This window comes from Hemiscyllium ocellatum, chromosome 6 (genome assembly GCF_020745735.1).
Source record: "Hemiscyllium ocellatum isolate sHemOce1 chromosome 6, sHemOce1.pat.X.cur, whole genome shotgun sequence".
Taxonomy (NCBI): Eukaryota; Metazoa; Chordata; class Chondrichthyes; order Orectolobiformes; family Hemiscylliidae; genus Hemiscyllium; species Hemiscyllium ocellatum.
In genome coordinates, this window is record NC_083406.1 from 25,935,917 (window position 1) to 25,950,350 (window position 14,434).

General features: G+C 38.4%; 1 protein-coding gene across 1 annotated transcript in view; it reads right to left on the reverse strand.

The window, feature by feature from the left end:
- LOC132816620 (kelch-like protein 1) overlaps positions 1-14,434 on the reverse strand; it is a 402,871-nt gene that overhangs the window by 218,161 nt on the left and 170,276 nt on the right. Inside the window, exon 3 of the mRNA XM_060826433.1 lies at positions 13,953-14,089. Coding sequence (XP_060682416.1) covers positions 13,953-14,089 — 137 coding nt within the window. The remainder of the gene's footprint in view (positions 1-13,952; positions 14,090-14,434) is intronic.

Below are 14,434 nucleotides of genomic sequence, written 5' to 3' on the forward strand. Positions count from 1 at the left end.
AGCATGGAAACAGAACCTTTGGTCCAACCAGTCCATACTGACATAATCACAAACTAAACTAGTCCCATCTGCCTGTGCTTTGTTCATATCCCTCCAAACATTTCTTATTCACGTACTTTTCTAAATTACTTTTAAATATTGTAAGTGTACCCATATCCACAACTTCCTCTGGAAGTTCATTCCACACAAGATTCATTCTCTGAGAAAAAATGTCACCCCTCAAGTCTTTTTTTAAATCTTTCTCATCTCACCTTAAAAATACACCCCTAGTCTTGAACTACCCACTCTCGGGAAAAGACAGCTACCATTCACATTATCCAAACTCTTCAACCTCCTATGCTCCACTGAAAAAAAGTCCCATCCCATCCAGCCCCTCCTTATCACTCAAACTTTCCATTCCCAGCAACATCCTGATAAATCTTTTCTGAATCCTCTCCAACTTAATAATATAATTCTGATAACAGGGTGACCAGAACTGGACACAGTACTCCAGAAAAGGTGTCACCAACCTCCACATAATGTCCCAACTCCTCTGCTCAGATGTCTGAACAATGAAGGTAAGCATACTAAACACCTTCTTAAACACCTTGTTGACACGTAATACACACTTCAAACAATTATGAACCTGATCCCCTAGGTCTCTCTGTTCTACAACTCTACCCAAGGCCTTACATTTAATTGTATAAATTCTGCCCTTGTTGTTTTACCAAAGTGCAATGCCTTGCAATAATGGGAATTAAACTCCATCTGCCGCTCCTCAACCCATTGACCCAATTGATCAAAATCTGTTTGTAATCTTAGATAACCTTCTTCACTGTGCACTGTATCAACAATTTTGGTGTCATCTGCAAACTTACTAATCATGCCTTCTGTATTCTCTCCTGTCATTTATATAAATGACAAACAAAAGTGGACCCACCACTGCTCCCTGTGAAACAATGCTAGTCACAGGCCTCCAATCTGAAAAACAACCCTCCACCATCACTCTCTGTCTCCTGCCATTAAGCCAATTTTGTATACAATTGGAAGGCTCACTTTGAATCCCATGTGATCTAACTTGTCTAATTTGTTAAACACAAAGAACCTTGTCAAAGGTTTAACTAATGTCCATGCAAACAACGTCTACCACTCTGCCCTCATCAATCTTCTTGGTTACTTCCTCAACAAACTCCATCAAGTTTGTGAGACATGATTTCCCTCGGAAAAATCATGCCTACTATCCTGAATCATTTCTTACCTCTCCAAATGCACATAAATCCCATCTTTCGGAATCACTTCTAACAACTTACTCACCACCAAAGTCAGACTCACAGGTCTATAGTTCCCAGGCTTTCCTTACATTCCTTCCAAAACAAGGGAATAACATTAGCCATTCTCCAGTCATCAGGCACCTCACCCATAGTTCTAAATGATACAAATATTTCTGCAAGCGGCGCTGCAATTTCATCCCTAACTTCCGGCAACATCCTGGGATGCACTAGATCAGGTTCTGGGGATTTGTCCACCTTTATATTTTCTAAGACATCCAGCACTTCTTCTGTGATGTGAATTGATTTCAAAACATCAGTATTTCTTTCCCTGAATTCTCTCATCTCCATTTCTTTCTCTTCAGTAAAAATTGATGTGAATTTTTCATTAAACGTCTCTCCCATCTCCCGAGGGTCAATACAAAGATAATTTATTTGGTCTTTAAAGGGCCCTAATTTCTCTCTGGTTGCTCTCTTGCTCTTAATATAATTGTAAAATCTCTTTGGATTACCTTCAATTTATTTACCAAGGCTATCTTATATCCTCTTTTTGCCTGCTTATCTCCCTCTTAAGAATGTCCCTGCACTCTTTGTACTGTTCAAGAGATTCATTTGAATGCAATTGTCAACATGTATATATGATTGTGCTTTATTCTTGACTAGAACCTCAATATTTTTATTCATCTATTGCTCTCTAATCTTACCAACCTTATCCTTACCTTAACAGGAACATAATGACTCTGAACTTGTGTTATCACGCTTTTGAAAGCCTCCCACTTATCAAGTGTACTTTACCTGCAAATATTCTACTCCAATTAATTTTTGGAAATTCTTATCTCATAGCTTTAACATTTGCTTTGCTCCTGTTAAAACTTTAGCTTTAATTAGTCGACCCATTATACCCTTACCATCACTTCAGTCATTTGCCCTTCTATTCAATTAAGTGACAGTCACACTGTGCTACTTCTCTAGTAGGACTATTTACATATTGATAAAGAAAATTTTCTTGACCACACTAAACAAATTCTTCACCATCCAAACCTTTAACATCAGGAGAGTTCCATTTAATGTTTGGAAAATTAAAATAATCCACTATAACCTTATTTTTCTTATACATTGTTTTGAGATCTCTCTACATATTTGTTCCTCAATTTCCGTCTGGCTACTGGGGCTCTGTAGTACAATTCCATCAAGGTGATAATTGTTTTTTTATGTCTACTTTCAACCATGTATTTTCACTGGATTATTTTCCAGAAATACCTTCTCTAGTTACACAGAGGTGGTGATCTGATAATGTTTCCCCCTTTTCCTCATCTCTTATTGGTTTCTTAGAGCGTTTTAATCTTGAGTTTTTGAAATTTCCATTGATAAATACATAGCATTCTTTTGGCTAGGTTTAAATCCAAAGTAAATATAAATGTTTGCTCACATGACACCATGGATTGTAAACATAATGAAACATGTACACTCCCTCATGCACCCAGATTACAGACACACATGTTGGATTCCGGAAACAAAACTGGCATTTTCATTAATAGCAAAAGATTCAAGAAGCAAATCATGGGTTCAAATTTCATTCTTTTAAAATGCACTTTTTGCAGGCCTGGGAAAACTCTCTCACTCCTGTGGTTATTTTGATAAATGGAAATTGGAAGTCTTTGGATTTCCAAACAAGTTATGACCATTTTTAGGCAGAGCTGAATCTTTGCAGGTGAAAATAATTCAGTGTCCCTCACATCTCCTGGGTTGACGGGTTGTTGACTGGACAGGGCTCTGTTTTTCTAACTGGAGGAAATGTCCTTCTTGTATTGAAGTTTTCCAGATAGTTATATCTTCGTCGGGCTTTTAGAGTAATATGATTTGTTATCAGAAGTCACCTTTTGTCACATAATCAATATTTCTGTCATTCACCCAGAACACCAGATTTAATGATAAGATCCTGGGGAGTATTGCCAAACAAAAGGGAGTGTGGAATTCAGGTCCATTGTTCCTTGAAAGTGAAACAGTGAAGAAGACATGTCGAACACTTGTCTTTATTGGTCAGGACATTGAGTATAGCAGTTGGCAGGACGATGGTTAGGCCACTTTTGGAATACCGCGTTCAATTCTGGTCTCCCGAATATAGGAAGGATGGGAAACTTGAAAAGATTCAAAAAAGATTTACAAAGATGTTACCAGGGTTGGAAGATTTAGCTACAGGGAGAGGTTGAATAGGTTGGGGCTATTTTCCCTGGAGTCTTGGAGGCTGAGGGATGACTTTATAGAGGTTTATAAAATCATGAGAGGTGTTGATAGGATAAATAGACAAGGTCTTTATCACACGTAGGGGACTTCAAAAATAGGTTTCACGTGAGAGGGGAAAGATTTAAAAGGGACCTAAGGAACAACGTTTTCACACAGAGAGTAATGCATGAATCGAATGAGATGCCAGAGGAGATGGTAGAGACTGGAACAATTACAGCATTTAAAAGGCATCTGGATGGGTACATGAATATGGATTGAAGAGGTAGATGGACCAAATGCTGGCAAATAAACTAGATTAATGAAGAATATCCGGTTGGCATGGATGAGATGGACCGAATAGTCCATTTCCATGCTGTATGTCTCCATGGCTCCATGATTAATTTAAAGTATGAAGCCACTGCTATGCAGTGGAGAATGGATGATGCCCCTTAACATCTACTCATGGTGTGACTGGTTTCTTTACAACTGTCGTTGTGAACGTTTGAGCTTGGAGGCTATAAGTCTAGAGGTTAAGAGAATTTGAGTTCTTGCTCAAACAACAAGGAATAAAAGGGATGCATTCAACAAATGGTTTTCACACTGGTATATCCATTCAAAGGCAAACATGCAACCATGGTCAAGTTAAATTTTAAGCACTTTCCAGTAACATGAGTTAATCCTTTATACCACATGCAATGTCCCCAGTTGTTAGAACCAGTGGACAAGTCAGGTCCCAAAATGAACCTTCCCGTTGTAGATTTTTTTAAAAATTTTATTTAAAATGGTGGTTACTCATTGAAATGTAGTCATGTAGGACTGCAGATTTTTTCAACAAATTAAATGATTACACACAAAACAAAAAATAAAACATAAAAAAAACCCAAGCTCTCGAGGTATCGGGCACAGTTACAATAATCTTAGATCACTCAGCAAAACTAAGGTTCAGAGTCAAGAAAGAGGTCAGGCAGTATCCATGGTATAGGAGAATCAATGTTTCAGGCATAAGGTCTTTATCAGAAATTCCTGATGAAGGGCTTATGCCCAAAACATCGATTCTCCTGTTCCTCAAATGTTGCCTGACCTGCTGTGCTTTTCTATAAGACCATAAGACCATAAGACATAGGAGTGGAAGTAAGGCCATTCGGCCCATCGAGTCCACTCTGCAATTCAATCATGGCTGATGGGCATTTCAACTCCACTTACCAGCGTTCTCCCCGTAGCCCTTAATTCCTCTAGACAACAAGAATCTATCAATCTCTGCCTTGAAGACATTTATCGTCCCGGCCTCCACTGCACTCCGTGGCAATGAATTCCACAGGCCCACCACCCTCTGGCTGAAGAAATGTCTCCGCATTTCTGTTCTGAATTGACCCCCTCTAATTCTAAGGCTGTGTCCACGGGTCCTAGTCTCCTCACCTAATGGAAACAATTTCCTCGCGTCCACCCTTTCCAATCCATGTATTATCTTGTATGTCTCTATTAAGTCTCCCCTTAATCTTCTAAACTCCAATGAATACAATCCCAGGATCCTCAGCCGTTCCTCGTATGTTAGATCTACCATTCCAGGGATCATCCGTGTGAATCTCCGCTGGATACGTTCCAGTGCTAGTATGTCCTTCCTGAGGTGTGAAGACCAAAACTGGACACAGTACTCCAAATAGGGCCTAACCAGAGCTTTATAAAGTCTCAGTAGCACATCTCTACTTCTATATTCCAACCCTCTTGAGATAAGTGACAACGTTGCATTCGCTTTCCTAATCACGGACTCAACCTGCATGTTTACCTTTCGAGAATCCTCGACTAGCACTCCCAGATCCCTTTGTACTTTGGCTTTACTAATTTTCTCACCATTTAGAAAGTAGAATATGCTTTTATTCTTTTTGCCAAAGTGCAAGACCTCGCACTTGCTCACCACACTCTCGACTCTGATCTCCAGCATTAGCATTCCTCACTCTTTCCCACTTAAAACTAAGTTTCAGTAAATACACAAAGCCATCGCTTTTACAGTGATTCAAATCCAGAAGATTTACTGACCAGAATTTGTGAGCAATGACAATCTCATGCAGATGGCCAATTGACTACTTTATTTTTATGTAACAAAAGAGTTTCATGTTTTTGACAGGACATTCCAATTAGAAGTTAATCAAGAAAGTGGAGCCATACATTCATTTTCAATGGATCCTCATAATGCAAACCAGTTGAGGATAGACAAACCACTCCCCTACTTTCACAGTGATCAGCTGATGTTTTCTGAAATGTAAAGATCATAGACAGTCATTTTGTTGGCTGCTGATAAATGCTAATTACATAAGGCTATTATGCAGTCAGTGTGCCAGGAGGGTAGAGTGCTAGGTGAGTAGGATGCCAAGTGAGTCATGGAGTTGAGTGCGAGGTGGTTAGGGACCCAAGTAACTCAGGGTCCAGCCAATGCATAAGGTTGCAAGGAGTCCAGGTAACTAATAGAGTCTTTAAGGCATGTCTGAGTGGTGGGAGCTATCTGTTCCAGTGGGTGGGCAGGGTGCAGTGTCAGACCCTAGATGGAGGAGGCTTGCAGTGTCCTGGGGAGTCTATGGGAGGGAAGGAGGAAGGGAAAAACTTGGGTCCTGAGAAACAGTGCAGGGGTTTTAGGTTCTGAGCAAGTAGGAATCTGGTCCAATGACTGGGTAGGGTGTTGGGTACAATGTTTGCGTAGGAGTTGGGTGCCAGGAATGGGGTTGTTGGGCTTGGATCAGAATTGGTGGGGTAAGGTCTGAATCTGGGGAATGGCACAGCTTGTCTGCTGGCAGGGGAAGGGATGATTGCATCTCAAAGCTAGAGAAATGCATACTTCTGAAGGGTTCCAAGTTGAGAGGAAGTGCTAAGCAGAAGCTTTGGAATCTGCTACAATGGGGTTTCTGCAATTTCCAAATGCAACTCTCATTGATGCTTCAGAAACGTTTATCCAGCCATTGGAAAATCCAGGCCTACACCTCAAGATGAAAATTGTGAGTTTGACTTAACTGTCCTGTAAACCATGGAGTCTTCTTACACAAATACTCACAAGAATGAGAGCTCAAACTTTCTCACTTTTGAATAACCTGCAGTTTTCTAACCAAACACTCCTGATTTGGAAGTTTTAATTAACAAAAAAAAATTCAACTGAGCTACCTTATTCCCTCAAACTGTGCTGAGAAAGAGTCCATTCTTGGAGAAAGTTACATTTGCTTTCGGAGCCATTCATGTTTCCTCTGAACTACACTGTAAACCTCTGGGTTTTCTAAACCAAAAATCAATCCTTGATGATTTAAACTGAAAAAAAAGCTAATGGCTTTTAATGTTTATTCGATCTGTCAGAAACCACCTCAGTATTATGTCAGCATTATCAATCTTCCATGTACAACTCAGGAGAAGCTTATCCGATAGGCCCAATATTCTAGAAGGCCTTGAAACCAAAGATGCTGGACAAACATTCTGAATGGCTCTGAAGAAGATTCTCATCAAACTCAAACTATTTCTCTATTTCTCTCTGCACAGATGTTATCAGACCGTTATGCACCAGGCCAGACCACCTCAAAACATTTCAAGAAAATAGCCCACATCCTAACGTTGCTAGCTGTTTTAACCAGGTGCAATGCAAATATTCCAGGAGAGATGCAGCTGGTCAAACCATTTAGTTTTAAACAAAACAGAATTTATTTACAAGATTACCGAATGAAACACAAACAAAAGAGAACAAAATCCTGAAAATCTTGACTTATCCAAAAACCCAACAAATTTTTACCAACTTAATCATGCTGTTCACAATACTTAAACAACCCCCATACACACCCCTTGGCACAAAAGGTAAAATCAAACACAGAGTCTTACAGGAGAGAAGTCAGAGAGAGTAAGGGTCAGCATGGACCCATTTCTCTCGGGTCCAGCAGCTTTGCAATAGCTTGACTGCTTTCAGTGAATAGCTAGCCTGGCAAAAACTACATCAAGCCAGGGATGAGCTGAGCTAGGAGAACTGGCCACTCCCCTTTCATTGTTTGAGTGTTTCTTTTTAGCAAATATCTTGAACACCTTTTGCCTGAGGCAGTCTCTGTTAGCTACAGTCAAGCAGGCCCTCACACCCTTCAAACTTAGACTTTGCGGACTCTTTGAAAAAAATAGACAACGACAACATAATCTTCGTAAAGGAGCAGCATCATCACGGAACCTACAGAGTTTCTTCAACACTTCCTGTTCATATTTCAGATTTCTAGCACCTCTAGTATTTTGCATTTATTTGTTATAGAAGGACTGAACCACAGAATTATTACAATGCAGGAGGAGGTCATTTAGCCCAGTGTTCCTGCAGTGATTTTATTACCTGGTGTTTTTTACTCATATCTGCATATTCCTTTAAAGCTTCCATCAAATCCTCATGCATTAACCAGTAGAAGACGAACTTGTCAACAACAGTCAGTCTGAAGTCTCCTGCAGTCCAGATCCTAAACCTACATCCTTCTGAAAGGGTATTAGTGAATCAACAGAGATCTACCATCATGGCCATCAGTGGACTCTTAATTCCAGATTTCTATTGAATGCAAATCTGCCAAGGCAGGATTCAAACATTGATCCCTAGAACATTACTTGGGTCTATGATTTAATACAATGGTTTCGTGATAGTACCACTAATCACCTCTGCCTGATTGTCTGACCAAATTTTTAAAAATTCTTGATAAATTATAACCAATGCCCAGTTGCCAATGTTTTAAAATCCAAACAATAAATATTATAATATAGGTCTGATAACTCCACAACTGACGCAAGAGTATTTTAAAATAGAACTAAAATTATGAGGTTAAAACAGACATGAGAGTTTTTTTTTTCTTTGGAATTCTTCCTGCAAAATGTTGAAAGCAGTGTTTTTGAATATTGTTCAGGTGTTGATAATCAGGTGAAAAGTTATCAGAGAGAGGCAGAATAAGGATTTGAGGATAGAATTGATCAGCCATGATGTTATTGAATAGTGGAGTGGCTCAAAGTGTCGAATCCCTTCGTTCAACTCCTTGTTTGCATGTTCCCTGTGTACATTCAGATTTATTTAACTGAACCATTGTAGGTTTCCAAGCTGCGATTGAGGTCTCCAGTCCATTAGTTCAGCAAAAATAACCATAGTATGACATTATGCCTAGTTAGCACCATTGCAGTGAAAACAAAAATCACTGCCATGGAACTATATGAAAAAGAAATAGAGGTCATAAACAAAGGGCTTACAATTTATTGCAGTATGTGTTGACACCTCATGTAAACTTCAGCAGTAAACTTCAAAAGGGAAGGTAACTTATTCACAACACCAGCCATTCCATCCCTCCCCACCAACTTCTGGAACTTGTAATGTATTTCCCAACCAGAGCAACTTGTTTCTTTCTCTCAAACAATTCTATTAAATTTCAAAATTGTATGTGGTATGGGACTTTGAAACTGGTCCTGGACATTTAATTTCACAAGTGTTTAATAAAGAATATGTTTGAGGTGTTTCGCTCCATTATTGGGCAAGGTCAACAAGGTTTCCAAAGCAGACACACAGAGTTGAGACAGGCATCCTAGTAAATGTAATAAAGAATAATTACATAAAAATATGTTCATACTCTTTTGTTGAAAAAGGGGGAACATGCCTTCCTATACTGATATTTTAGAGGCAGTGCTATCACTCTTGCAGTCAACAGGAAATTATAGAAAGCTGTCATTTACTTTCAAGACAATAGGCCTGACAATCAGTCCCCATTTTTTGCTATTCATCTCCAGTACTTCCAGTAGGCATACAGGATCTCCAGACATGGGCCAAGTTCCTCTTGTGCTGTGGAAGAGAGACTTCTCACCATCGGAGGCCCAATCTCAGGCTAAGTCCTTTGTAGCTCCCAACTTAAGTAGCATTCAACATATCTTAGAGTCAGACTATTAGCTGAACTGATTTGGATGGACTCCCAACTGAGTTAAATTGGGAATTCATTGGCACTGATGCAGACATTTTACCCTAATGTGTTTTATACATTCATTAGGATGCCTGTCTCAACTGTATGTGCCTTCTTTGGAAACCTTGTTGACCTTGCACAATAATGAAATGAAACACCTCAAACATTTTTCATGCATAACCTAAACAAAGTCGTAAAGTTGTGAAACATATCCCGTTTTAATGGAATGCGAATTGCACAGAAACTATAAAATCTGTCAATGCCGCAAACTGAACTAAAAACACATCGAGTGCTTTAGCTATCTTGTCACAATTTTCTCGAGAATTACTTCAATCTCACTCCACATCCTCACAGGATTTTTATTTATATGGGCTGTCAGTTGAGTCATTGGCTCTGGTTATTCATGGCAGACATGACAAATCAGATAACTAAAAGCCACAAAATGTGGGATGTATTGAAATCCATCCAAATGTATTTGTTACAGAGACGTGCGACAATGTATCAATGAATCACACAGCACTCTCCTGGGAGTCTAATTCTCAAGCTCTAAGTCTCTTTCCATAGTGTACATCTCTATAAGTGGATTATGAATCAACTTGTGAAATATCACTTGTCTCCTGTTCCAGTAACAAGACTTCAGAGTGATTGGCTGAAGCAGGTAGTGAAACACAATCAGATCACTTAATGGTAGAATGTCTGGTGGTCTTTTAACAAAACGGTACTGTACATGCTTTTTTTTTGGCTGAGACAAATGAAGTTATCACAATTTTAATTGAAATTGTGGAAACAATAGAGAAGACTAATTAGTTCTTCAACAGGATGTTTTAGTTTTACTTGTGTTGTTTAAAGGGCATTTCTCAATAATTAGTGGAAGATTTAAATTCATGTAGTCTTCTCATGATCATATCAACAATTTGCTTCAAAGGAAATGTCAGTATTAGTTAAGCATTGGATTCTGACTGCCTCTCACAACACAAAGAATCACAAAGGGTGAAATGTGAAAAGAACAAATGGTGCAAATTTAAATGAAAGCTTAATTCCCAAAGTACATATCTTAAAATGAATAAATCAGAACCTGATATTGTGTACATATTGTATCCCTAAGATTTAGTCTACAGCATTCCTTGCTATATAAAATTTGATATATAATGTTGTTTAAAATTTTTCTTCAGTCTATTATTTTCTCTCTATCATTTGAGAAAATTGAGCCTCAAATTATAGCATCATGCACTATCCCGTATGCCTAAAGTATTTGCAAGTAGCCATTTAGAGTTTACAAATAATATCAACTGTGATGGTCAAACATGAAATGATTTAAATTTCATCAAAACACAACACTAAACCAAACCTGAAGGAACAACAAATAAACAAGTGTTTAAACTGAGATGCTGTTTTCCTTGGCTGGAGTATTCCTAGAAATGGTGCTCATTGTCTCAGGGTAAAGAGTTACCTCTTGAAGTCTAAGGGGAGCAAAAGTTTCTTCACTCAGAAGATTGAGAATTTGGAATTCCCTATCCCAGATATCTTTGGAAGTTCAGCTGCTGAGCACATTTCCGGCAGATATTAATGGAGTTTGATTTCTTGAAGGAATCAATGAAAGGAGCAGCTGGGAAAATGGACATGATGTAGAAAATCAGCCAGGATCTGACTGAATGACAAAATAGGCCCAAAGGGTCAAATGATCTATGTCTGCTCCTTTTTTCAAAAAAATTAAAGAATTCAGGTGTAACTGAAAATGTGCACAGCATGGTTAACTACAATTACTTAGTGATTAAAATTTTAAAGTAAAGAATCATACAACACAGGGCGAAAGTCCAACAGGTTTATTTGAACATACAAGCTTTCAGAGCACTGCTCCTTTGTCAAGTAGCTACCTGACGAAAGAGCAGCATTCTGATAGCTTGTACTTTCAAATAAACTTGTTAGACTATACCCTGATGTCGTGTGATTTTTAACTTTGTCCAATCCAATCCAACCCTGGCACTTCCACATTAAAATTTCAGATCAATAACACATAGAATTGTTTGTTTACATGGAATAAGTTCTCTTTGATGCAAATTATTTTGGAGGTGTAATTAATCACAAGCTTCCTCAGTATTTAACTTTAAAATTTTAATTAACTTTTGCCAAAGGTAACACTTGCACGTGGAAGCTTAACGTGACTCTTTGTCAGCAAGGGTGATAGCTTGGCAGCTTAATTTCCAGCCATCTCCTAAATTCAATTGCAAGGCAGGCATGTGTTTTAATTCACACTCTGCTTCTTATCAAACCAGTACAGATTTCTACCTTTGGCACCCATTGAATAATTTCTTTTTTAACTGTTCATGCAGCTCGATTTAACTCGGAATCATTGAATAGATGAAATACAGTATCTTGCAAGGCAAATATCCCGCTATAACTTGATAAACAGGAAAGGTAATTGGTTGCCTGCTTGAAGACCACAATGTTTGAATGCAATGTAACTCATAGGCTGAATATATTCTTTTAAGTACTGAACTAAATAATATCTAACAAGACCAAGTGTAAAACAAAAAGACTCTTCTCAATGGTCACTAATTAGTTATTTCTGTCATGTTCATATGCAATAACAGCAACAAAAATGACTGTTTTTTGTTTGAAATAGATAAATCTCCAAAGTATTTCAGTGCATTGAACAATGAATATACATTTCAAGCTCTACAGAAAAATTCATGAATTATACATAGCATAATCACATTTCCAGAATTTGCAATTTCTGCAAAGGAGCTCTTATTCTGTGAACTGTTATAGAGATACAGTAGCGCTGCAATTCTAATACATACATAATGACTTGATAAAGTGTTATGGGTTAGAAAAGAAAAGGGATTCCATGCTAAGCTGAAATTTCTGAAGACCTGAAAATCAATTTAAGTAACACAATAGATGGTAGTCTTCTTTTCCCCCAATACAATTACTGTACTTCCTCTTTTAGGAGTAATATTACTGTAGTACAAATGTCATGTACTATTACAAAAATGGATGAGTTCATAAGTTCAGATGAGACAGGCTGCTTTTATGGTGCATTTCACAAGATAAATATTCAATGACCAGTACAGTTGCTGCCTGCTCTTCTGACCTCAGTGCAGAAGGTTCCAAAAGAATGTTCAATGGAAAATTGTTAACTTAACAAACATGTTTGAATTTTAGGAATTAGAGGTATAGGAATTAAGAATGCAAACCTTCAGACTGGTGGCTGTCTCTTCCGATGCCCTGCTAAAATGAAAAATTTCACTCTTTCTAAAATTTTACTACAACTGTTGAACATCCAACAAGCGAGATCTGTTTCACTGTTTTCAAGGTTGAAAATGGGCTTCGAAGGCATTCTGCGTGCATATGTTAAATCTCTATCAGGAACGCAAAACACACCATATTGCTTTAGTTGGCCTGGAGTTGTTCAAGGTGCCTGGTGAAACAGGTGTTAAGCCCTTTGCTAAAAGATCTGGGTTGCAATCCTATGTCAGGCTCCATTTGGAAATCAGTTTGTCTTTAGTGCACAGTCTTTTAAGAGACCACCGGAGACATCCCTAGTCAAAACAATTTATACGTGAGGTGGCACGTGTTTCAGTGGCTAGCATTGCTGCTTCACAATGCTAGGAAGCCTGGTTCAATTCCAGCTTTGGGTGACTGTGTGAGTTTGTACGTTCTCCCTGTGTGTGGTGTCTTCTGGGTGCTCTGGTTTCCTCCCACAGACTAAAGGTATGTGTCTAAGTGGATTGGCCTTACTAGAGTTTCAAGGGATGTGTAGGGTAGGAGGATTAGCCATGGGAAATGCAAGGTTGTGGGATTGAGTGGGATGCTATGCAGAGGGTTGCTGTGGATTCGATGGGTTAAATGGCCTGCTTCTACACTGTAGAGAATCTATGAAAGGTCAAAGCTTTACTACTACAGTGCCCCATTGAGCTCCACATTTAAGCAGTGATAAACTGCTTGCCAGCTCTCATTCCACCTCCTCAACCGAGCCGTGTTTAGCATTCATTGCAATTGCAAATACACACCAATATCACTGACCACTGGTTTCAAACCCATCTCGGTACTGCTGTAGTGCCAGAATTCTCAATGTACAACTGCACATTGATTCATAGGACTCAATTTCTCCAATGCATTGGTGACATTGTCATAGGGGAACAAATTTACACAGTCATTTTGCTCATTGGCAGATCATGGTTGCTGCTGGAGCTGGCATGAACTAATTGTATGCTTTAGTATAGTAAGTGAAAATATTAACTTTAAAAATATTCAGTATGTGTTTGCAATGTCTGTGCAAATATTGCATATCAAGTACATTAACCATTTTTCATATGAGGTTGGGGAAATTAACAAACTCACCTTAACATTACAAATTTCATATTAAAGTCATTAAAAAAACATTTATTTATGGACTTACACGAAAATCATTGAAAAATTGTAAGCCAAATATGAGCTTATGATTAAAGCACATGAATTCCAGTTTTGAATGTCAAAACATTTTATCATCAATTAGTTCAAATCCTTAGGCTACATACAATACTTTGTTGTATACAAATAACATTTCACTCCGACTTACCTGTGTATGCAAATTGAACAAGATCCCAGAGTGCACCAGGGTCTATACCCTCCATTTTGACTTCCTCTTGCTTAGCTTCACAAACATCACTGGTGAACATTGCAGCAAAATAGTCTGAAACAGCGCTAAGAACAAGTCTGTAAAGACAAACACATCACAAGGGATCTAATTAAATTAGTGCCTTTTAATTAGCTGTGAAGAGTTGACAGAAGGAATCTATTACATTAAAAATAAACCCAGAGGCATAACTGCCCTATTGTACCATGACAGTTGTTCGTAGGGGAACCATTTTGGGTATTTAAAAGTATTGTCAAGGAATAATGGAAAACTAAAATTAGCATTTATTTTCTTGCACACTAAACCATGTTTATTTTAAGGTGTTTGAATGATGAGATTCATAGCTGGATCTTCATCTTCAAGGCAGGTTGCAGACATTAGGAAATTTCCTGGCTGGGAATACCTGCCTCAAGCAAAAATGCCAG